General features: G+C 38.7%; 1 protein-coding gene and 1 long non-coding RNA gene across 3 annotated transcripts; one reads left to right on the forward strand and one right to left on the reverse strand.

Annotated features, from left to right (window-relative positions):
* Nucleotides 1-362: 362 nt before the first annotated feature.
* LOC121470125 (uncharacterized) lies at nucleotides 363-1,521 on the reverse strand. Its single transcript, XR_012056474.1, has 2 exons — nucleotides 1,143-1,521; nucleotides 363-1,035 (listed from the first exon to the last, which is right to left on the reverse strand). It is a non-coding gene; the product is annotated as an uncharacterized lncRNA (long non-coding RNA).
* On the forward strand, nucleotides 498-23,766 carry ZC3H14 (zinc finger CCCH-type containing 14). Of its 2 annotated transcripts, XM_012574289.5 has the most exons (17): nucleotides 508-743; nucleotides 1,479-1,521; nucleotides 4,551-4,665; nucleotides 7,608-7,648; nucleotides 7,798-7,993; nucleotides 8,335-8,755; nucleotides 10,166-10,326; nucleotides 11,399-11,499; nucleotides 13,642-13,797; nucleotides 15,082-15,156; nucleotides 15,604-15,760; nucleotides 17,267-17,490; nucleotides 19,610-19,730; nucleotides 20,644-20,780; nucleotides 21,825-21,919; nucleotides 22,768-22,874; nucleotides 23,484-23,766. In XM_012574289.5, exons 1-17 carry the CDS (start codon nucleotides 708-710, stop codon nucleotides 23,488-23,490), a joined length of 2,193 nt encoding a protein of 730 aa, XP_012429743.5. In that variant the 5' UTR covers nucleotides 508-707; the 3' UTR covers nucleotides 23,491-23,766. The 2 variants fall into 2 exon arrangements, with proteins under 2 accessions (XP_072786432.1, XP_012429743.5); XM_072930331.1 differs by lacking the exon at nucleotides 23,484-23,766 and having other exon boundaries at nucleotides 498-743; nucleotides 21,825-22,787.
* The last annotated feature ends 484 nt before the right edge of the window (nucleotides 23,767-24,250 follow it).

Here is a 24,250-nt window from a genome sequence, read left to right on the forward strand (position 1 = left end):
AGAGAAAACAGGTGATGAACTGATCATGACCCTCATCCCTGTTCCCTGGTGTTGGGGGCTGACAGGTAGAGAATCAGGAATAAAATTAAACCCAGGAAGAAGGAAGGGGTGCTGGGAAAGTGTTTTAAAATTTGGGTTTGTTTCTCATTATCCTACTCTGATTTGATTGTTAATTAATTAAACTAATTTCCCAATTCTGTTTTATCCATGACAGTAATCAATGAGTGAGGTCTCCTGTTCTCAACACATGAGGCTTTCTGTTATAATTTCTCTCTCCTGCCCTGATGAGAAAAGGGGGTGGCAAAGAGGTTGTGGTGGGCGCCAGGAAACCTTTATAGCTGTAGTGTTGCGTGAAAAGTTACTTGAATACTTTGTGTATAGCTATACCATAATTTATTTGGTTTTTAACAGGTAAGAGTATTTAATTTGTGCAGCACTCGAGAAGAGCACTAGCACTGAAACGACCCCGCAGTTGTGGTTGGCACCCTCGGCACGCCGGCTCTCTCCCTGTGGGGCGGTGAGACCCGGCCCCGCGGCCGCCCCCGCTCCGTGCGCTCCCCTGGGCTCCCGCCGCGGTGCGGGCGGTGCGGCCGCCGCCCGGCAGGGGGCGGTGCCGGCGGAGGCCGCGCACTGAGCCCGAGCGGCGCTCGGTACCCGCGCGGGCGGCGGTGGGAGCCGGGCCGGGACGGGGCAGGCTCGGCGCGGCCATGGAGATCGGCACCGAGATCAGCCGCAAGATCCGGGTGAGACAGAAGCAGCCGGGTCGCTCCGTCCGCCCGCGGCAGGAGGCCGGGCCCGCAGGTGGAGGCAGGCCTAGCTGGTGGCTGAGGCACCGGGCTCCGGCCGCCCCCCCGCCCCCGTCACGGCTGCCGGCAGCGGGGTCCTTCGGCCTGCGGGCTCCCCGGGGAGAGCGGGAGCAGGAGTTGTTTTTGTGGGAGGCGGAGTCGGGGTACCCCTGTCCCCCACGGGCAGCTGCTCGCTGTGTCCCGGAGCTGTCGCCCTGCAGAGCTCGCCCGGCCGCGGGGCTGCTCTCACCTGTACCGGGTGAGAGCCCTCGGTACCGGCAGGGCCTGTCAGCGGCTCCCACTCGGCACTCACAGGGTGCGAACCCGGCGGGTTTCTGTTGCTGAGCTGGGAATTACCTGGTATGAAACCATCTTAGATTAGTTTTCTTTGCACCTTGTGAGTCCGGCTGGTCTCTGCTTTAAAAAAAGACAGCTGGGACTTGGAGGTTGAATGGTAGCGCCAGGAACTGGTCTGTCGGAAGTGCGGTGTGGGGTGAGATTCCGTTACTCTGCTGCCAGCCCCTCCCTGTTAGAGCGTTCCTATCCTGAGCAGCAGAGAATGGGAAAAGTTTAACATGTTAAACCAATGTGTTCAAACAGTAAGTGAGAGAAACTTTGCTAAGCCTCCCACTTGTTTGCAGTTAGAAATACTTTGTTGATCCATCCCTTAAACAGTATTTCATTATTTTTTAGGGTGCTATAAAAGGAAAGTTACAGGAGCTGGGGGCTTATGTTGGTAAGTTTTGCCACGTGTTCAGCAATGTTCTCTAGATAATTTTTGTTATGTAGGAAAAAAAAAACAGCTTAGCTAATGAAACTTACTATTACCTATGTTACTGCATACAGAAGCCTTAAGCATGAGAAGAATTACCTGAAGTGCTGGACTAGTGAGAAAGAAAGAGGCATACTTCACAAAATATTACTGTACGCGTAAGAGGAAATAGTATGTGAACATCAGTATATGAAAAACTAAAAGAAAATAACTAAGAATTCAGTCTAATAGTCCTCCCCTTTAGAAATGGTGGCAAGGGATTTGAAAGAAAAACAAACTATGATGTGAATATTTAAGGAAATTGCTTTGAAGCATTAGGAGAAACATTACATAAAGCAAGAGCCTTGGAAATACAGCAGCAGTTAGCTGTGACCACTCTGAGATGGAATCAGTCTTTCTTAGGCATATTTTTATTAGTTCTTGAATTCAGGGTGAGGCATCTGTTGAAATAAGAAGAGAGGACAAAGTTGAGTGAATGGCTTAGGAAATTAAAAGGCCACGTCAGAAACATTATGTGGGACAAACTTTAAAAATGAATGAGCTATGTAGAGCTAGTGATGCTGAAATACGTGTATCTGATACTTAGAGGCAGGGGCAGGTTTTATTTTGGTTTGTGACAGGAGGGGTGAGCCATATAAGCATCTGTGGTCTTATGGTGTGTTTATTTTTTCTGAATCTGTGAAGAAATGGATATTGCATTTCAGAGCAGCCCTTCTCTGCAGCAATAGAAGTTGGTAACTTAACATAGCATTCTGCTGGAAACAAAATACCTCAATCCTGAAACTGCATTGTTGTTGTCTGTGATGCTTCTTGGATTTCAGGTGAAGAAAAGGACTTAAGAGCATAATTTAGAGATTCTGTGAGTTGCAGGGCCAAGTTCAAAAATTGTTTGAGCCTAAATTCATCTTCTTTCCTATTTCAAGGGAGGCATTGTATTTATGGAAAAATGTATTGGCTCCATAGAAGGGAGATGCCTATGAGCTGACATTCTGAACTCAGGTGGTGCCTAGGAACTGCATTTAGAATTTTTTAATTGTAAAATCATCTCTTTCACCATTTCAAAGCTTGTTTTTTTAAATAACTAATTTCTTGTTGTTTGTTTGGTTGGGGCATTTTTACCATCATTCCAGGTTTCAATTTCTCAGTCCTTGATTCTTTGCTTTCTCCTGTATTTCTGAAATAAAAAATTCTTGTCTCTAATACTGAGATGCTGGTAGAATACTAGCCATCTTTGATTCCAGCTATGACTATTCTTTCTTTCTTTGCCTTCTGTTTCTTGTATTCAGAGGACAATTTTCCTGTATTGCCAGGATCAGCAGACAATGTCTGCAGTTTCTTCTAAGTCAGCTTCTGAACTTCTTTAAATAACGTTGTATTCTTCATTGCTAAATCTGTCTTGGGTTGGCCTCTTTTTTCTTTTTAAACTACTGTTTCCAAATTTCTGTGATTTTACAGGTTTCTTTTCTTGACTGGAGTATTTTGGATAACTTTTAAAGTAATCTTTTTCAAAAACTCTCCATTTCTTCTTTCAGGTAACTTGTACAAAGTTGGTTGTCCCTCATTCTAGCCTCTGCACAAGAACCATCCTTTTTTTTTCTTTCTGTAACTGCTAATTCTTTTCTCTTGAAAAGTCTTCTACAAGAAGATGTTTTAAAACTTATTTATTGTGTAGAGCTTACAAAGGAAATATTCATGTATTTTAAGCAAGATGAAGTCAGTTAATTATCAGCTAAGAAATTTTTCAAAAGGCTGAAGTTCCACATACAGTTTAAGTTGGCATAAGCCAACACAGTTACTAAGAAAGTTTCTTTCCTTCTTCTATCATACTGTTGCACATAATTGTGCTAATTTATGTTTTTATCTGTACTTAAAATATCTTTTTTACTTTATCATGTGTTTAACCACCTGAAGAGCTTATCATGTTTAAAAGTAGCTTGGCTGATAAATAAAATTCATTCTAAGGTCCTAGGTCTGAACATTGGTTCATCTTGTGCAACTTGTAGTTTGCAGTGAAAAAGAAACCCAAACACAAAGCAGCAACAACAAAATCTGAAATAAACAAAAAGCCGCCAAAAAGAAGTAAGGGTTTAAGCTCTGAAAGGGTTGTTTGGACAATTGAGTAGTGGTAGTGCAGGTACAATGTGTGAATGGTATTTTTGTAGTCTAGGGGAGGGGTAAATTATTTACAGTGTACATAGATATAGAAAAAAGGCAATTCCTTTTGTTTGGATTTTGTTTTCTATTTTTCATTTTTAGGTCTTTTTAGTGCTGTGTTTAGTGCTTGATTAAATAAGCACAGCTGTATTAGTGCCTTGATTCAAATTCATAAGTTGAGGTATTTCCCAGCTGTTTGCACTTACTGTTGTTATGTTCATGTCGTGCCATGGAGTGGAATTGGAGAGCATGGAGTGCCTTGTGTACAAGGCAATGGGTTTCTCACTGTGTATGAAATTCCATGCATTACAGGCTAGAAATTCAGTCTTGAGGTTACTGGAATTTGCTTTATTTTTGTAGTAAAAAATCTGGAAGTTAATAGAGTTTTCATTTGTTAAATGCACATATTAGAAATGGATATTTATTTCTTTACTTTTTGTAGCTAAAGGAAATTTGACAAGGATAAGGTGCTTTATTTGGCAATATTTGAGGTGATGAATATTGTAGATGTTTGCTAGTATTCAAGAAAAAGGATATAGGCAGCAGAGTGGCTTTCTTTTATTTTGTCCTTCTTTCTGTTCTGTTTACTCACTTTTTAAATACACTGATCTTCAGCTTATGCTCTTGTGAAGTTGATGATCTTTTATTCCTTGCTTGTAAATGAGACTTGTATTGAACCTCAGATGAAATGGAAGTCTTGTTAATTCGCTTACCTAATCCTCTTCCTGAAAAGTCTTTGTAGTAAGAGAGACAAAAAAATTGGTTACTCGTTTAGAGATGTTTGCTATGTATTCCATGATTTATTATGCTTTAAAACTACATGTTTCTCTTTCTATTAGATGAAGAGCTCCCTGATTATATTATGGTTATGGTGGCCAATAAGAAGAGTCAAGAGCAGATGACAGAAGACCTTTCCCTTTTCCTTGGAAACAATACTGTCAGGTTTACTGTCTGGTATGTTTGCAAGCTACTTGTTGCACTTCTTATCAGTAGTGCAGGACTGTTTTCTATAAATGACACCTAACATTTAAAAAAGTTATTTATCTTCCCATTGTGTAATTTGCATTAGTAAAAACTCCTACTTTTCATGTCTAATAAGTACATTAGTTTTAGTCTGTCAGCAGTTAGGCTTTTGAGGTGATAGTTAGAATGCAAAGGACTGGAGGATGTATTTGTTTATAAACCGGTTAGATTTGTAAATAAAGTGCTCAGATAAGTGGGGGCTGTATGTTGACTTAAAATTATTCCTGCAAAAGCTCCTGTGAGCATGAGAGCATTGTTCACTGCAGTTAGATGTGAAGAACCAATCTGTTTGCTTCTATGCTAACAGTGCTTCAGGTTGCTGTGCCTCGGAATTACTATATCAGGGCAGATGAGCAGTGGATCTAATTCTGTGTACTGTCTTTGACAAGGCTTAGCACTAAATGCTTAGGTATTCCCACCTCTCAGGCTATTTATTTATTACCACCACCCAACTCTAAAAATCAAAAGTAGAACCTCAGAATTACTGTGAACAGGACAAGTTAGCAACACTTCAACTCTACTGTCAACTCCTGACAATGAAGATTCATTTATTCCATGCTGCATGACAAATTTAGCCATTCTATTTCTCATGCATTTTCTAATATTGAATTTGTTTTACAGTAGAAACCTCTAAATAAATCAGACATTTGACTCTAGAGATTTTGTTGCTTTGAGTTGTGTATTTTTTCAATTTAATCTTATTTCTGAATCTCCTACCTAATAGAGATTTAAGGAACATTATTTTGTTTTGTATAGATGAGAAAAATACTACAATTTTTTTTATTTTTCAGTTTACTTTCTTTGACATTTTCATACTGGCAGTTTACATTCACTTCCAATATTTCTTCTATGTAATTACTTCCTAGGAGCTTTTCTGTTATTGAATAGCGGAGAGAAACATTTTAGAAGTTGGCTGTGTTATGAAATCATAAATACTGACAAAAAATGAAAAATAGTTCCAGCTATTACAATTCACTGTATTAGCTATTTAAACTGATGTATTTCCAGGTGATAGTGTAACTTGTGTGGATATAGTTCAATTTTACTTACACTGGTGTCATTTTTCTCCTGGCATTTTCAAAAATACAATAATGGAGTACAATTAAGCATGGACCTCTTTTTTGAAAACTGCACAGGCATTTCTTTGCTGCCTCTTGTGGCCTACCTAGGTGGACCTTTTGGGTTTCAGTGTTTCAGGAAATCATGCAGTTGTCTTTCTCATACTAGTTTTAGGAATCAGACAAATCAGAGAAGTTTACAGGTGGATGAGGATGTAGCTCCTGTACTACGGTTTTGACTGAATCCCGATATACAGTAAGAAATAGTGTAGCAGAAAACACTTCCAAGGCTTTGTAAATGAAACTAAAATTTTATTGAGAAAATAATATATATGTAGAGAAGGCAAATTTCAGCAAAGAAATCAAGATCATTTTATATATTTACATTTAAAATGATGTGTTGACTATATGCATATATTATACCACCAGCTGGTTTTGACACCTGCTTAAATTTTAACCATAGTGACCGTTGTAACTCTAAGTCAGTATTCTCATATATATATATATAATCTATACACAAACTCAATGTTAAGAGTGCTCTATCAGGTACCAAAGTAGGTATTGGTTAAAAGAAGGATGGAAAAGAAGACAAGATGAAACCTATGAATAAGCTGTAGGGGGACTGGTGGAAAAGTGTTACATAGCATTGTAGCTGGGAATTTTATATGTTTTTATTTCTTCTAAAGACAGCCCAAAATGTATATGTTCTTAAATGTTGGTTAAATACAGTAGTCAGCAAGATCTGCCTTCCTTGGTTTGTCTCTCTGGCTGGTAATTTTGGGCCTCCTGGCAAAAGTTTCGCAGCAATTGTGACAAACTTGGCAATCCTGCTGGTCGGACGCCACTTCTTACTCTGAACCAAGTGTCAGATCAGTTATCCTGAGGCCAGTGTGAAAACTGATCTGCATCACCAGAGCTCAGCTGACAAGTGTTCTAGTGAAAGCTCACAAGGAGAACAAGTATAAGCCTTCATTATATCCACATGCAGTCTTTTCAATATGTTCTTGTCCCTTAGCTCATTTCTAATATTCAGCCTAAATTAGGGACTTGCCCATTATCAGGTTTGAATTCCAAGTAAGATATGAGTTTAAGTGTTGGGACTTCTTTTCTTTCTTCTCAGTGTAATCTGTGTTTATTTTTGAGCAGCCTTATTGTATTAAAGTCATGTAATTTTCTGTGTTACTTCAGCTTAGTGCCTTTTTCACGGGCAAAGGGCAAATTTGGTACTTTGCTGAGATATTTTTGCTCACCAGCACATCTCGGAGAGTATTGTTGGTATATACAAACCATCCTGGAAGAATCCTGAGAATCTTACATATTATGAATTGTATACTGTTTGAGTAGTTACAACTATATTTAACTCTACTGTGTAATTAAACTTTCATATACAAAGTAAAATTTTAGGCTATGCTTTAGGCTTCTAACTTAGGTTTTTTAAATCAATCTTTTTGATACTTAACTCCATTGATTGTAGTGAAAGGTGGATAATACTGGCTTTGATTATGTAAACCAACTAAATGTCAAAAGTAGATGATGTGATGAATACTCTGCCTGTATGTGCAAGACATACTGGAAGCAAGGTACTTTAAACCTCCTTTTTGAGGTTAAACATACTCGGTTGATGGAAGTTGAAGTCTTAAGGGGGGAAAGGAGGTGAGTTTCGGAAAAATGATTAGTCTCTTATCTATCTATCTATCTATCTATCTATATATATATATATATAAAATAGATATCTCTATTAGTCTGAATGTAAGTTAAAGTTTTTATTTCTCCTTTTTCTCTTTTGCGTCCTTCCCTGTCTGCTGTATATTTCAGGCTCCATGGTGTTTTGGATAAGCTGCGATCTGTGACTACTGGTAAGTAAGAAAATTAAATTTTGAGTGAAGGGAGGCTTATTTTTTTCTGTGTAGTGTTATATGTCTGAGTTGCAAAAATATCTTGGCTGTTTTGTTAATTTTTTGTTTATGTGGTTTAATGTAAAAGTGAAAAGTACCTGTCTCCACAGAACCAACCAGCCTAAAATCTTCAGAATCTAATGTCTTTGAGAGCAACCTGCCTTCCAGCAAAAGCAGTTCATGTGTGAGCGATGAGAGGAGGCGTGAGGATATCTTGCCACCTCTTGCGGTGTCAAGCACTCGGACTGAAAGAAATGACTCCAGAGTTTCAACCAGCTCACAGGAGCAGAGGAACACTGCTTCCAGGTAAGGCTACTGGCTACTTCCTAACACACCTTCAGATATCAGTAGTTGTGCGAGTGTAGTAGCCATTCTAAAGAGTACAGACACTTGGAAAGATACAAGTACTTTTGAACAGTAAATTATTGCTACAATTTGTTGTACAAAAAATATTAAATCAGAACAAAATCAGTTCTTTAAGCAATATGGGCTTAGATTAATTAACCAAACTGAAAATATCAGTGTGTTAAATTTGTATGAACAGTAATACCATAATGATTCTTCTCTCCTGGCTTTGATTAAAAGACATTTCTCATTTTCCAGAACTTGACTTGCGGATAACAGTTGTCGATTTCTTTTTTTATCAGGCAGTCTTGTGAAGTTGGTTCTGCATCCTGTTTAACATCTACTGTCAAGCCTTTGAGGGAATTGTCACCTTCTGAGGCTGTAATTGACATTAAACCTGAACCAGATGATCTAATTGATGAAGACCTAAACTTCGTGCCGGAGAATCCTTTGTCGCGGAAGAAACCCATTGTGACTGTAACTTACGGTTCCTCTCGTCCCTCGGCCGAGATCTACCGGCCACCAGCTGTCAGGAGTGCAGAGGCCAGCGTTCACGTGTCCAGATTGTCACAACAGGGCAGCTTGCAGGGGAGCCGCCAGTTAGACACACAAGGCTGCAGGTCTTTGGAAAAAGGCCAGCTGTGCAATCCAGAAGCATTTGGCAGCTTAGCAGAAGGTCACAGACCCACCTCCAAACTCGGTGCTGATAAAGTGGCCAGTGAGGTTGGTACAACCTTGACTATTGCAAAAGTTTATTCTTGTTAGGAGCCTAAATTGCTATGTACACTTCAGTAGAATCTTGACCTCAGAGAATTCAAAAGACTTACGTCAGTGGTAGCAGTAAGTTTGAGATTTCATCCTTTGAGTCCAAAACAGATTGCATAATTTCACATCATTATCTGAGAGCTTGCTGCATCTCAAATTTAATTACCATGTACATTTTCATGTCATATTGACTTGGACTAACAAGTTTGTACATTGTTGAGCTGCATATGATGAATCAGAAATTATAATTCTGATCTTTAGATCATTGAACCAGCATGATTTTCCCTAAGTGCTATGTACACCCCCAGCTTTACACAGTCCTGTAAATCAGGATTTTTGGCATGCTCTTTATTAGCCCAGATACATTGATGATGAGGATTATTAATACTATTCTATTTAGAGCCATGTGAGTTAGGAATTCTTTGGGATGGATGTTGGACAAGGACAAACTAAAAGACGATTGCTGCCCTAAGTACTTTGGAGGCCAAGCTAAGCCAGGCAGAGTGGTAGTCCTAGCTGATAGACTAACCATATGAATGAAGAGCTTTTTTTGAGAGGAATACAAATAGTTATGGCTGCTAATGTTGTAATGAAGCAAGTATTTTACATACCTTGTATTGCAAGTGCATCTATGTTTATTGTTGGTCATAAAATTCTGTCTTGGCCACTACTTAATTCTTTGTAAAGGATAATGAACTTTACTTGGAAATCTAGAATGCTCTATAAAGATACATGCTGGTGTCTTCGTTTTTGAGAATGGAGAAGTGCAAATGAGAATATAGTGATTTATTTAATGTACATAAATCGCTGATGAATGTTAGGAACATCTCTCCTTGGAAATGTTCAGAAAAGGTCTCGTGATACTTTTCTTCTGTTACTGTTTCATGAATAATGTCCAGAAGAGACAACAGGGAACTTGCACTATGTAGACTGGACCATCCTGACTGTGTGTAACAATTAACATCCTTTGAAATATGTAATTTTCTTGCTAGAAATGAATCCTTACACTTATCTGAAGTTTGAGTTGATACAGGGGAAGAAACTAATTTATACTGATTTCACTTTTCTCTCTGACTTTCAGCATACTCATCTTGAAGAATACTGTTCTGTAGGTGTTGGATAATTTTTCTGTACTTGAGTTTTTTTCTTTTTTTCCATTAGTGTTGTTTACAGGTACGTTTCCAGTGAGACAGTGAGATGTTTCAGTGTAAATGTGTCTGATTTTCGTATTATCCAGAGCAGTCCCTTGCCCAGCTGGAATGGAAGTTCTCCATCTCCTGGCTCCAGGTGGAATTGCAGTGCTTTCTTTGCTGGCTGATTGATCCGTGGTTTTCCTAAGTGAGCTGTTTTGCCGGCTCTGTGTTGTAGGAGGAAAGCTCCAGGAAGAGACGGCTGCCCGTTGTAAGCTCGGTAGTCAAAGTGAAAAAGTTCTGTAATGATGGAGAAGATGAAGAGGAAGAGGAAGACTATGGATTGCGAACAGGAAGCATCTCCAGCAGTGTGTCTGTACCTGCAAAGCCAGAAAGAAGGTACTGAAGATCTCAGTGTTTCTGAGTTCTCAAGAATTACTACCATGAATGAAAACTGTGGAAGTGGGGAAAATCAGTTTGCACTTTTGATAATTGACAGACAAACTTTAGTAAACCATTTTAATATTTTTTGTACTATCTCACAACTCTGTGGATGAGATGCCTGTTTATGCAGCCCTTTTGCCTTTGATTTTGTAACCTCTTTTCATTATTGCATGAAAGATGCAATGAAGTGTGACTTTTTACATTATTTGGGTGAAGCTTACTGGCAAAAGAACATTAATGTTGACATGTTTCTGACCAGGTATTTATTGAGGTAAAATAATTTTTCAGTAATTTGATTTATTTTCAGGAATTGTTTTCAAACCAGTTATCACTTGTCCTTTAAGGTGATTTCAACTTTTCAAACAGTCTTCAGAGGTTTTTCCTTTTTTTCTGTTCCCTAATTCTGTCTCAGTGTCAGGCATTAGTCAAAATACGTATCTTTTGTATTTGATTTTTTACAATAGAGTTAGAACATATAAACTAGAGAAGAGATGGGTCTAGTGCTAGCTTGTATAAGATTTATTTTGAGCTAATACACTCTATTTAATTTATCTTCAGTACCACAGGACATTGGTCTGATTTAAGCTTCCTTATTGTTGATATTAAAGACAAGCAGAAGGCCTTTTTCTACAAATAACGTTTTTGATAGAGTCAGTCTAATTATGCAGCTGGATCATATTTCTCAGAATGGCTGCATAATTATTTGTGCCAGCAAAAACATAGCAAGATACAAGTGGTGGGCAGAGGTGGGAAGAAATTAATGGCAGAGAATGCCTCTCATGGGATGGTTTTACAGAAGCTTGAGAGGTGGAATCACACATCTGGACTTCCATTTTTTAGAGCATTTTGTGGATCTCCAACCACTGAGAGAATAGATGAACTGAAAATTGTTTCGCATAAAATAATTGTAGATGATGATTTCTGTTAATATTATTCCTGTGTTAACGTGTTGAAACAACTGTCTTTAACGTGGATACGATTGGTGTGCAATCCATGTACAATTACTTTTTTTTTTTATTTCCTTTAGACCTTCATTGCCGCCTTCAAAGCAGGCCAATAAGAATTTAATACTGAAAGCAATCTCTGAAGCACAGGAATCAGTTACAAAAACAACCAATTATTCCACTGGTAATTAGCATTGATTTTTCTTGTGTTAATCTGTAGTATTTCCAAATTCTGTTGTATAAATCCAAGCTAAAGAAAGTGCTTAGAGATAAGACAGAATGCTAAATAGCAAGTCACTTACACATGAGGGATTTACCATGTCCTGCTCCATTACATTTATGTTCAGTGAGGATTTGTGAAAACATAAACGAGGGAGAGAAGTGATATTTAAAAGATACTAATCAAGATAGTAAGTCTGTGAAGTACATAGATGCAAAATGGAAGTGCCCAAAGTATTCTGAAGTCAATAGTTGCCAAGGGGAAGTGAATCAGAATAAGCCATTTGGTTTGAATTATTTACTTGATCTCTTTTCCCTTTCTTCACATTCCTTCTTCCTGCTGAGAGGGGAGGAGAAAAAGCCAAACAGCAAAAAATGAAAATGCACTGGATATAGATACTAGAAGTGCAAAATAATAAGGAACAAAGTGATTGATGTATATCAGGGTATGTTGATAAGTATCAGGCTGCGTATGATGATGTATATTGTCCTTTAACAGCAAGGCTGCAGTTTCAGTTCAGTGATTTTAGTTGCAGCTGACACAGCAGTTGAGCAGTTGTCTGTGAGTAGGCGTTCAGTTCTCTTAGCTAGGAGAAAAAGCCTTCTGAAAAGGCAGGTATTGTCTCTTACTTTCATTTCACTGGGTGTTGGTAAATCTACATGTTGTCAGCAGGATACATTGCACCTTGCCAGGGAAGGAACATTCACTAAACTATTTAAACCATGACTTTTATACCATCTGAAGTCTCTTGTCTGCTCTCTCTCAAATTCTTCAAACTGTAAGAAACAGTACTTTGAGAGGATGTAGGAAGCTCTTCCCTGTGTACAAAGCAGCATGGTGGGAAATGATACACAGCTAGAAAAGTCTAAATTAATTAAAACTTTCAATCTTTTTAATAGTGGTGATCTTGTAGTTTGACTTAGCAATATGAGAATATTTCAGTGAAGAGACCAGAAGGCACCTCTTTGTTTTTTAATATGGAGGTGATTTGTGAATTTTGTCTGAAGTATCATGCAGATTCTTTCACTTCAGAAGTAATATTTAACATATTTTTTGAAGTGTTTTGAATGGAATATGGAAGTAAGCTAATTTAAAACACATAAATCAGTAAAACAAAACAGTAAATTCATAAGTAATTAATCCACTACTTGAGTGGTACCTTTTAGTTGTTTGTGTCAGAAGTTGAATGCTAATCTGATACTCAGCCAAGGGAAGAGTTTAGCTTCTCACAATCAGCTCTGACAGTCCTAGCAGAAGCCAAGTAAAGAAGTCAACCTGTTGTCGTACTACCCCCAAATTCCAAGCCACAGCTGTCTGTACAGAGGTTTAGAACTATCTGAAAGGAGGTTGTAGTTCTGTCAGGGTTGATCACTTTCCGAATAGCAAACGGTAGGACTAGGGAAAGGGGCCTCAGGTGGTCCTGGTGGAGGTTAAGACTGCATATTGGGAAAAAGTTCTTCATGGAAAGGGTGGTCAGGCATTGGAATAGGCTGTCCAGAGAAGTGGTGGAGTCACCATCCCTGAAGGTATTTAAAAGAGGTGTAGATGTGGCACTTAGTGATATGGTTTAGTGGTGCACTTGGTGGTGGTGGACTAGGTTACAGTTGGACTTGGTGATCCTGAGGGTCTTTTCAAACCTGAGTGATTCTATGCTTCTGCTGCCATTAAGTTTTGTATTTTATTTGCAAGCACTTCAGCAAAGGATGAGCCAGCATCATATGAAGAATGATATTGATGATCCATGATTATTTATATGAAAGATGGAATGAAAAGTGATTTCAAAACTCTCAGAAAGCATCACATTAATTATATGTAGAAGTGGATTAATGAGTACTTTGCTGTTGTCACTCTAATCCTCCTCATGCTATTTTGTCTTACAAGTAGGTGTTCCAAGATGCCACTCAGGGTGCTCTGTGCACATGCACAAGTATACTTGAACACTAAGAATTTTACAGGTAGCTAAAGATGATTTTTGAGGAGACAGATGCTTGAGATTTTTCTTTTTGTGTGTGTAGGAATTTGTGAGAGTTATTTTAGCACAATATATCTAAAAACAGTGTGATTGGGTACTATCTAAATGATTTGCCATTGTTTCTCTGTTTAAAGTTCCACAGAAACAAACTGTTCCAGTTGCACCAAGAACTCGAATTAGCCCAGAAGAGTCACAGTTAGAAGTCATTCATTTGCAAAGCAGATTGCCTGTTCTGAGTTCTCAACTTCAAGTAGAAGAGTCAAAGGAGCAGACAGTTGAAGAAATTCAAGGTCATCTGATAATATTCTTTAAGAATTTATACTGGGGGATATCATTTTGTGACATGTCAGTGAAGAATAATTTTGCAGAAGCACTTATATTTGTATAGTTTCTCTTTTCCCCATCCTTTGCATGTTTTCCTTAATATCTTGTAGAAGTAATTCTGTCACAAAGCTTAAGTGAGAGTGAAGATACTATAGAGTATTTAGAACACTTTTCCAGTGTATGAAGTATTAAAAGATTCTTTCAACACATGATTTCCACACTAATGGTTCTAGTGTTTTATTTTTCAGTTTAAATATAAGAATATTTTATTTGCTCTTACAAGACAGCTGATACCAGGCTAACTGTGTCAGCTTTGGTTTTTACTTCTGTTTTGAATCTCCTAAAGGGCATAATATTTAAAGGCAGTCAAAGTACTTTTTCAGCATGATTTTCTTATAGAGGATGGGGAATAGTCACAAGGAATTATAGAAGTCACATAGAAGAAGGGCAGGGAAAAAATATTTCTATAGCAAGTACTTAGTTTATACTTGCTAAGTGTTTAGATATTTGGATTATGAATAAAATTTGGTTTTGAGTAAGATTTTTGTTACATCATCCTATGGTCATTGTAAAGGAATGGTGAACATCCATTATTTAAGTAAGATTTTTGCAGTTGCTTATTCCTAATATAGATATATTTGGAATCTTTCTGCTACCCTTAAGTAGTTGAAATTGTATCTGTAAAGTATGTGAGAAAAAGCTTTATCAGCCTTTGAATTAATGCACATAATATAATTATGCTAAATATTTTCACTCTTTTGCCATTGAAATGGAAATGATAGCTTGCTTAGGAAATCTACAGAAAGCAAAAATAAAAATTTTTAACTATATCTCAAATATAGAAGAGTGCTGCTCTGATTTACTTCAGCTATTTTAAGAAGACTGTAAAGTAGTCCCTTGTTAATTGCTTTCCTCTGTGTGTGTTCTCTGAATGTCCAACTCCTCTACAAATGAGGAGGAGCAACTTGGCCTTCATCAGTTGCTGTGCCCACAGACCTCATTTGTACTGAGCAGTGATTATGGGAACAAGTAGTGTCCTACAGTACTTTGATTTTGCCATGTTACTGTTTCTGAAACAATGAGAAAAGGGTTCATAATAATGAGAATAGCTTTTAAAAGTGTTTAAAGTGTGAATGTTTTTGTTGTTGATTTTTTTTATTGAAAGAATTAGAGAGTGTGCCCCAGTTCTCTAATCTATAGTTTCATGTTGACATCCTGTAAAATATGCTTCTTATTGCTGTTTTTTATAGGAATTGAACAAAAGGAGCTCTCTTGTCGGCTTCAGATTGATCCTATGATTGAAGATGTCTTGCAAGTGACTCAGGGTTAAGTCTTGTGATCTTTTATTTTCAAATCTAATATTCCTGACCAGTGAATGTTAAGACACTCCTTTTCAATTAATTATGCTGATTTCTACAATTATCTAGTTTCTACATCTCTAAGGAATAAACGCATTACATTAGTAGCTGTTCAGAGGATGAGAGATTTGGAGGGGAAGGGGGGTTGCACCCCCTTCAAGGCTGTTTCAGCATAGCTATTCCACTTATAAAATTTCCTGATCTGACCTAATATGGCTTATGGCTTCTGTTGATCCACCTCTGTAGAATTAACAGGGAAGTAAAAACTTTTACTGGAAACTACTAGGAACAAATTAAAACAAAGTAAGATTGGCTTATTGACCACATAAATTGATACTAGAAATATGCTATAAGTTAAGGGCACATCTGCCACCTTATTTTACACTTCTCTATGTAATTTTTCTCCCAATGCAGATTACTGTGATCCAGAGTCTTTGGTCCACTCAGACACTCGGTCCTTTATCCTGAAGAAGCCCAAGTTATCAGAGGAGATGGCGCCGCAGAATCAGCAGTTGGGAAAGAAGGGTACAGAGGCAGTGCGAGTTCACTCAGGACGTCTGATACAGACACGGTGAAAAGATACTTCATTTAGGACAGTTGCTAGTCAAATTGCTTGTTTGTGGTTTAAATGGAACCATTTGGTCAGACTTGTGCTTTGTCAGTTCAGTCAGGAGGTGTGAAACCATGCAAAATGGACTGACTTTAAATAACAGAAGAAAAAAAGCAGGGGCAAGAAGCCTCACAGAAATCCTTCTCAATGGAAAATAATCCTAGGATCAACTCTAGCTTAAGCATGTCTTTGATTTGCAAGAAAGAAGAAGGAACTGAAAAGTATTGCTCTTCTGTTCTGACTTCTGAAATCTTAGTCAAGTAATCATTTTGCTTAAATTGCCTTTAGTTTTATACCTGTTCCACCCTTGGATTACATTTCTTAAGAAACATATTTTAACATGGTACTGAATGTGGTGAATCCTGGACAATGATTTAAGGCTCCTTTCTGGAGAGTTTGACCAGGAGGAGCTTAAAATTCCTGTCAGCTTCAAAGTTCCATGTAACAAATACCTTTTACAAGTTAAAACCACTCTGAACAGCGTGATGAACTTCATCACGTGGGCTGCTGTGCTTGACAAACTGCTGGTGTTTCCTTTCTGTGAGTGGCTTTCAACAGCCTGTGTTAAATGAAAACAAAACCAACACTGAGCAAACAAACCCAGAAGGATAACCTGGCAATATCACAGTCAAAAGCTGTGACTCTGCTATAGGAGAGAGGTAAATTTTTGCATGTGAATAGGTCAGTTTTTGACTGCTTGAGTCTGAAAGTTCTAACCTGTGATGTTTTTCATGTTCTGGCTTTTGTCCTCTTAAAGGCATTCTACAGTGTAGTTGCTTTTAGCCTCACTTCATAGGGAGGCAAAGTTTATCCCATTGTTGTTTGTCTAAGATGAGAACTCCACAATCCTCCAAATACTTAGAATCACTTGTCATTCAGAAATCCCTCTGGTGAAGTGGATGGGATGGTGAAAGGCTGGAGAAAATGTATGTGTTCCCTGCTTTAATGCTCCTTCTTATCTGACTATTGTCAGATACAGGACACTAGGCTATTAGTGTCTGACCTTTTACTCAGGCTGTGTCAAAGTTCTTAGTATCAGTATTTCAGTTCTCTCATCCTAGTTCTAAAAACTTTTACACCACTGTTTCATAATGTGCTTTTTAGTAATTTTGAGGAGACACATGTTTGGTGTGTTAAAAGGTTTGTAATTCCAAGAATGGTATTTGCTCTCTTTTTCTCCCTCAAAACTGCAAATTCCACAGGATTGAATGTAAATGAGTTTTTGGATCTGTCTGTTGAGCAGAATGCAACAAACTGAACTTGTACCTGAGAGCTGTAGTTCTTATTAGTGCCTCAGGGAGACTAGAAATCTAACTGTTAAATGGAGTGCATTACCAATAATTACTAATAGATAGTCTGTTACTGTTTGATTGATAAGCTTGTACTACTTTCACTCACCACAGCTCACATTTACTCAAACCTCTTGAGTCAGAAAATGTAAATTTACTACATTTCTTTGTTTGCTAGAGACCAGCTTGCACAGCCAGAGAAACCTGCTAGTCCCAAGTTCATTGTGACACTGGATGGTGTGCCCAGTCCACCAGGATACCTCTCTGATCAGGATGAGGAAGACATGTGTCTAATGGAAGGATTAAAACCAGTTACCCAGCATATGTGTGCTGGCAAAGGATTGAAAGGTCTTCGAGCACAGCAGATGCAACTTGTAACCAGGCAGCTGGAGAACTGTGACGGTAATAATGCTGACCAACAGGATCTAACATTGGTGTGCTGCTTGATCATGGCTACACCTTCTGGATTTATCATTCTTAAGAAACCAAGGTGGTGGTGCTTGTTCTCCAAACTAGAGCATTCTTTAGGCAAATGAAATCTGGGAGTTCAGTGGGACCATCTCTTCAGAAGCCTTTGTCTTGCTATACTAGAAAAATATGGCACATGGTAGTTCTCCACACATCTCAGTATTGGTAAAATTTGGTTGGGCTTTTTTAGTTTTTTTGTTTTGTTTTGTATTTTGGTTGGGTTTTTCTGGGGTTGTTTTTTTTTTTTTTGTTAGTTGGTTTTTTTGTTGTTCTTTTTTTTTTTTTGCAAATGTAATTGGTTTTCCCTACCAGAAATCTGCCCTTCTGGGTGACCTGTTATAATTAGTCCCTGTGCTGATGGACCTGAGATGTTACAGTTAACACACTGACATGCATTGAACTTTTAAAAATACGTCAGATGGTATTAATGTTTCTGTTGAGGGTTGTGACACCAGAAGGAGTCTGTTAGTGTAAGGTATTGGTAGAGTCCAGTGGCTAGTACCTGAAATTAGAACTTAACAGTGTGTGATTTTACATGAAGGTTTCTATATTCTCTTTCTATATTTCTTTTGAATTACATGGGAAATTCCTTGCTTAACCACATGTTTGAATTGCTTAGAATGCTGACGTGGTGAAAAACACAGAGGTTACTGTTTTGTCCTAAGCCTGTTGAATACATGCTTGAGGGCTCTGCTTGAATTAATGTTTTTTACTTAACTTTCTTAAGAAAATAAGGATCTTTATTTTCTTTAGTAGCAGTGTATTCAAATTGCTGAACTGAAATAAGAATACTATTTGATGCTGTACTGAAAACCCTTAATTTGCATGGATCCAGCTGTAAATGTGTATGCAATTATGAGAGCACCACAGCAAAAGATCTTTTAAGTCCATGTCCTTTCAGTTTCCTGGCTGCAGAAATACTGCACATATCTGGCAGTCTTAAAGATTAAGGGAATGTTGTGTATCCATGCACTTTACTAGCACAGAGAAACAGTTGTTAGAGTAGTTCCTTGCAAATCCATGCTTTGCCATGTGTAGCCTCAGACTCCTCACCAAAGCAGTTTGGTAGAGGAGAGTGTTGCCAGTACAGTCCTAGCTCTGTTAAGGATTCCTATGAAGTAGCAGGGGTGGCACTGAAGCTCACACACAGATCCATGTGGAAGTGTTCTGTACCAGCCAGTGTGGTCCTACAACAGGATGGCATTATTTGGTTTTGGTGGGTTGCAAGGAGAAGGCATAAATGAGGCTAAGGATGGACTGAAGCTGGAGCAATTTGTGTCATTAGTAGGATCAGAGAGGGAAGTCTAGGCATTTCTAGAAAACTTTGAAAAGCCAAAGGTTTAGGCAGTTTTGAGAAAATAAGACAATAGCAATGTATGTACAATTGTCTGGATTTGGAAACTAAGGTTTTATAAGCAATGTTAAATAGGAGAAAGTCAAAGTCCCATGTTCCCATAAGGGTAGTGAAGGTATGGAATGTTTCAGCTTAGAATTGCTTAAAATACTTTTTGGATTAGAGTCTGAGTTCAGGTAGCAGAAGTGTCTGAAAAAAAATTACATACAAGTGGTTCTTTTTCAGGATATGCTCCCATAATAATAAATCTGATCATCATAAAAATTGATTTTTAACTTTCATCTCTTGAAATAATTTTCTAGAGCAAAAAATATCTTGGAGAAAGGAGATATCGTGGTAATTAACTCATGGCTCAGCAGAAGAGTCATAAGTCAGGATCAGTTGGAGTCATTGTCTTGTCTCTCCAAGTCTTTAAATCAATTCAGATTGAAAAAGAAAACTGATTTATTTTGCTTTTAAACAGTGCAGATTTATATTTTATGATCAAACTGCCAAAAGGCAGCTGTCAGTTCAGTATTATGACTTTCTACTTCATGGTTTTGGAAATTTTCTTCAGAAAATATGATGTACATAAACTTTTACTGAGAGAATAGAAGTACAGTGAATTTTGATTATGCTGATTGTTTACACCAAGTTGCATATAGCATCATAAAGATCCCAGCTTGGGGTTGTTTTTTTTCCTTCTTTCTTACCATCCAGTGGAAATAGAAGACTTAAGTATGCTACAAAAACAGGAGAAGGTGCTGGAGCGCTGCAAGTACTGGCCTGCCTGTAAAAATGGAGATGAATGTGTGTACCATCATCCCACACTACCTTGCAAGTGAGTAGTACAGAGCTCATTCACTTGACATGCTATTTGGATTTTCATTCCAGTGCTGCAAACTTCTGCTCAGCGTCAGTAAATATTCCAAGGCAGCACAAACCTGTCAGGGCAGGATCAGAGCTAGATTATCACAATGTTATTCCTTCTGTTTTCCACCCCCTCCCAAGTGTCAGAACGCAGGGATGGCTGCTACACCTTGCAGAAGAAAGTTGTAGTTTAGAGTACAGGCTGGTGTTCCTGAACTGCTTGAAGATGCAGGAATTACCATCTTAAAAAAAATAGGCTGTCTTCTGCCAGCTATTACAGTGCTGTTGAAGGTTAGATTATCGTTGCATAGCAATGCAGTGATTGTGGGTTTTAAATTTGAAAGAGAAGGTGAACTCTTGGACATGCACTGTACCTTTGACTTCCCTTTCATAAGCAGAATAGTCCAGGAAAACTGACTGTTTTGATGTAACTATTAGCAGATTGGGTAACTTCAGTTACTTGGACATTTGAATTATGTTATAAAATCTAGTGTAGCTAAATTCACAATAAAACTCTTCAGAGAAAACTTCGGGAACACTGCACCCCTCTCTGGGGAAGGTTTGATTTCACATTGCCACTCCTGCTGCACAGTTAGGGACATGTCCTAGCTTGCACCAAGGAATTTGGGACCAAACTGCCCCGAGAGTGAGGTGGTTCAGTTGTTCACTGCATGGAGGGGGTTCTGTAGGAAGGGCAGCTGAGAGCAGGTGTGTAGGTGCACAGCTCGTGCACTACACCACGTGCCCCACTTGGGAGGGAACCAGGATCTGCCCCAGCCCTGCTGCACCTCTGGCTTTCTGTGATACTCTCGTTTTTGTGTGCAACAGATATTTGGGGATTTTGCTCCAAGTATGAGCTTTTGACTCAATTTCTTTTCCCTCAGAGTTTTTCCTAACTGCAAGTTTGCTGATAAATGTCTGTTCATCCATCCAAACTGTAAATACGATGCAAAGTGCACTAAGCCAGACTGTCCTTACACTCATGCCAGTCGACGAATCCCGCATCCATCTCCTAAACCAGGTGAGCGCATCTTCTTGTTTTCTGGGCTTTAAATGAAGGTGCTCAAGGGACAACAGTATTTTCGGAAACAGAAACTGACAGTGATGAATATCTTTTTGCTTGAGTTCACTTAATTTTCTTACAACTCTTAATGCAAGATGAAGAACAATAATCCAGTGTTACTGCAAAAACTAATACCAGGAAAATCCTCCAGTGCTCTTATGCAAGAGTCCATATGAAGGCTGTGCAAGGCCAAAGAGGTGACTTGCACAAGTTGTCTGTTTCTCTGTCCCTTCTCTGAAGGGATTAGCCAGCACTACAGTTTTGCTCAGATTTTTTCTCTTAAATTGGACACATGTTGTACCAAGGGCTTGTGGCACACACTGAAAACAGAGGCTCCTGCCTTTGAACATTTTTGTCTTTAACGCCAGTGTAGGAGTGAAGCTGGTGTTGTTATGAGGTGACTCGCAGGTTGAGGTTACTCAGTGAAGGCAGTAGCTGTGTTTGATACGTGTTGGTGTTGCTGAGCCTTTGAACCATGCTGAGGTCCAGGGCCTTTACTGCATGATCTTTTGAAAATAATTTTTAGCCCCTAGTGACAGTTCAGTTCAGTTTTGTTACCTTGCCAGACACCAAGTACAATATGCTTGTCTCCTGTATCATTTCCAGCAGCTCCTCTGTATTCCTGGAAAGTGCAGTGTCTGCACTTCTCAGTCCGGTCAGTTGAAACTCTTAACAGGCTTGCTGCTGTCTAAATTTAACATTTGAGATTCTCTGCCTACCAGAATCTCTGTAATTTGTTGGACGTTTTGCCTTGACCATGGTACTTCTGTCCTGAAATGCTGAAGAACCAAATTAAATGATTACCTGATAGTCTTGTTTTACTCCAGGATCTACTAACTGCATTGGGAAATGCTGTCTATATTTCATGCTGAATTTTGGTGTATTATAAAATGGAATTTCTAGCAGAAAGGTTGATATATTTAAGGTTGTGTGGGGATGTCTTAAAAAGGCAATTTATTCTGATCTAGACTCACTTCCTATTCTTTTTGTTTCTATTATTAGCACCCCTGCCCACACTATCCATACCTTCCAGTAGTCTGCTGTGCAAGTTTTTTCCAGCTTGTAAGAAAATGGAGTGTCCATTTTACCACCCAAAAGTAAGCTATATCTCCTATCTTCCTTCCTTTCTAGAAAAAGACTTGAAACATGCTACTTTGGGACAGGAAATGTTACTAAGATTTAACACTTTTTGCTTTTACTGTTCATATTTTAACTATGCCTTATAAGCAGAATACACAGAAGTAATGACTTAAGAAATTTGGAAAATTATAATTTTAGGTAATCTTTCTACCAAATGCTGCTAGAGAGCTTCAAACAGGTCATATGTCTTTTCAAAATATACCCAGCCAGCATGCTGGGGGCAGGAAGGAGCTTTTTGGGAAGGAATATGTCTCAAGACTCTTGGCTCTTATTTCAGATATGGTGCAACATACAAAAACTTTAGATATTGCCCAGTTACCCTAAAATCTATTAATGTAATCTCTATACTACAGGAGTCTATTACTTGGGTATTTCTATAGAATTGTGTCCCTGCATCTAATGCCAGGAAGTGTAGTGCTTTTTCCAGCCCTTATAATGCCAAAATACCCATGCTCAGATATTATTAGCCAGATCCTCTGGCTTTTCTCCTCACTCAGGTAATGCTGTGTCATGCTCCCAACTTGTACACAGATCAATTCAAGCTGAACTCTGTAAACTCTTGCAAGCAAAGGAATTTTCCACCAGTCAGTGCAGTGGCAGTTTTGGAGTATGAAATTCATGGTACTTTTTAAAAAGGATTTTTTGTCGCTGGGTTGAGCTGGTTGCACTGGTGGAGGCGGGTGTTGGCTCAGTTGCAGGTGAGATGTGTCACACAGCAATACCAGCATCACAGTGCAGCTCAGCATGTTCAGGAGTTCAGGCAGCCAGCACTGGGGAGCCTCTTCTGAAATACTTCTGGTTTTAGCATTGTAGGTTTAATACACAGTGTACTAGACCAGACTGCACTTTCTACCATCCCACTGTTGCTGTACCTCCACGCCATGCCTTGAAATGGACTCGAACTCAAGCCAGGTGAGAAATACTCTGAACCTAACCAAGAAATATAAAAGGTATCTTGTGACATTACTAATGTAGTTTTACTTGCAGAAGTAATGTGTGTGTGAGGAACAACAAAGATGTGTGAAGAAAAATTCCCCTTATGGGCAGCTTTCTTTTAAAGATAACTCTGAGTTGTTGTTTGGTAGTAGTTGTATAAACATTAACTAATGTGATGCAAGCCTGATAAACAACTGCCCTGCAGCTTACATAGAGCAGTCACTGGAATCCTGACCTGGACAGGTGGTGTTTTCTGAGTTGTATTTGAATAAAACTGAAAGTCCTTTTACTATAATTTTATCTTGTGTCTAAGCTGTCTTTTCCACAATCGGTTCAGCTGTTTTCTTTGATTGTTTCTGGCAGAGCAGTTCCTTTCTGTTATCTGCCCGTGATTTCATAAACCAGTAGCAGACTTCCCAAAGCTGCAGCTATGGGCCTGCCTTAAGGCTCATGTGATTTAGGGATCCAATCCCCACTGGAAAGGTTTTAACCATTACAGGGGTAGGGCACAGAGCAGTTCTCAAAGCATCTTTACAGAGGGGTAGAATTGTTCCTTATGGAAGTGTTTTTTTTCTTCCTTCTCAGTGAATGAGTATTATACAACCTGGACTGAGCTTTGTCTATTCTGGACAGTAGAGGACAGGAAGATTGACCACCAGGACACAGGATGCTAGGAAAGACTCATACATTTTGGACTTTGAATATACATTGTTTTCACAAAAGGAGGTTAATTGCATACTTGAAATGTCTCTAATTTTCCAAGTTTGTAAGTTTGGACAATTTTACATTTTTTTTACACTGTAAGAAAAAAAAACATCTGTGTAAGAAAAGTTTTACTTTAAAATCCATTAAAAACCTTCAAAGCACACTTTGTGTTCTGTTTGGGTAATGTTCCTTGTTTAAGGGTTGGTGTGTTGAAGAATAAAGTATGTTAGCAGAAGCACTGAGAAAGCTTATTCCTGTGTTGGGATCATACTGGAACTACTTTTTGTCCAAGTGTTTGGTACAGTGCCCTTGGCTGCACTGCTGTCCCAGCACCCAGGGACTAAGCTCTCCACCCCAGCACAGGCACAAAGCATATGCTTTGTCTTTCGGGTTTTGTTCCAGTGCAGTGGTTGCCACAGTCCTACTTTCTAAAATGGGGACAAAAAGACAAGAGAAACAAGAAGCTTCATAAGCCAAAACAATTAAAGAATTACTGATAATGCTTTCCACTTAAAAAGCCTATGAATTGCCACTTCACTTGAAAATAGATACTCTGAGATGTTTCAATTTATATCCAGAAGAAAGAAAGTACCGCTGAACTTCTAAGGAATTATTTTTTCCTTCTGAGCACACCGTGGTTTTCTCCT

Source organism: Taeniopygia guttata, chromosome 5 (genome assembly GCF_048771995.1).
Source record: "Taeniopygia guttata chromosome 5, bTaeGut7.mat, whole genome shotgun sequence".
Taxonomy (NCBI): Eukaryota; Metazoa; Chordata; class Aves; order Passeriformes; family Estrildidae; genus Taeniopygia; species Taeniopygia guttata.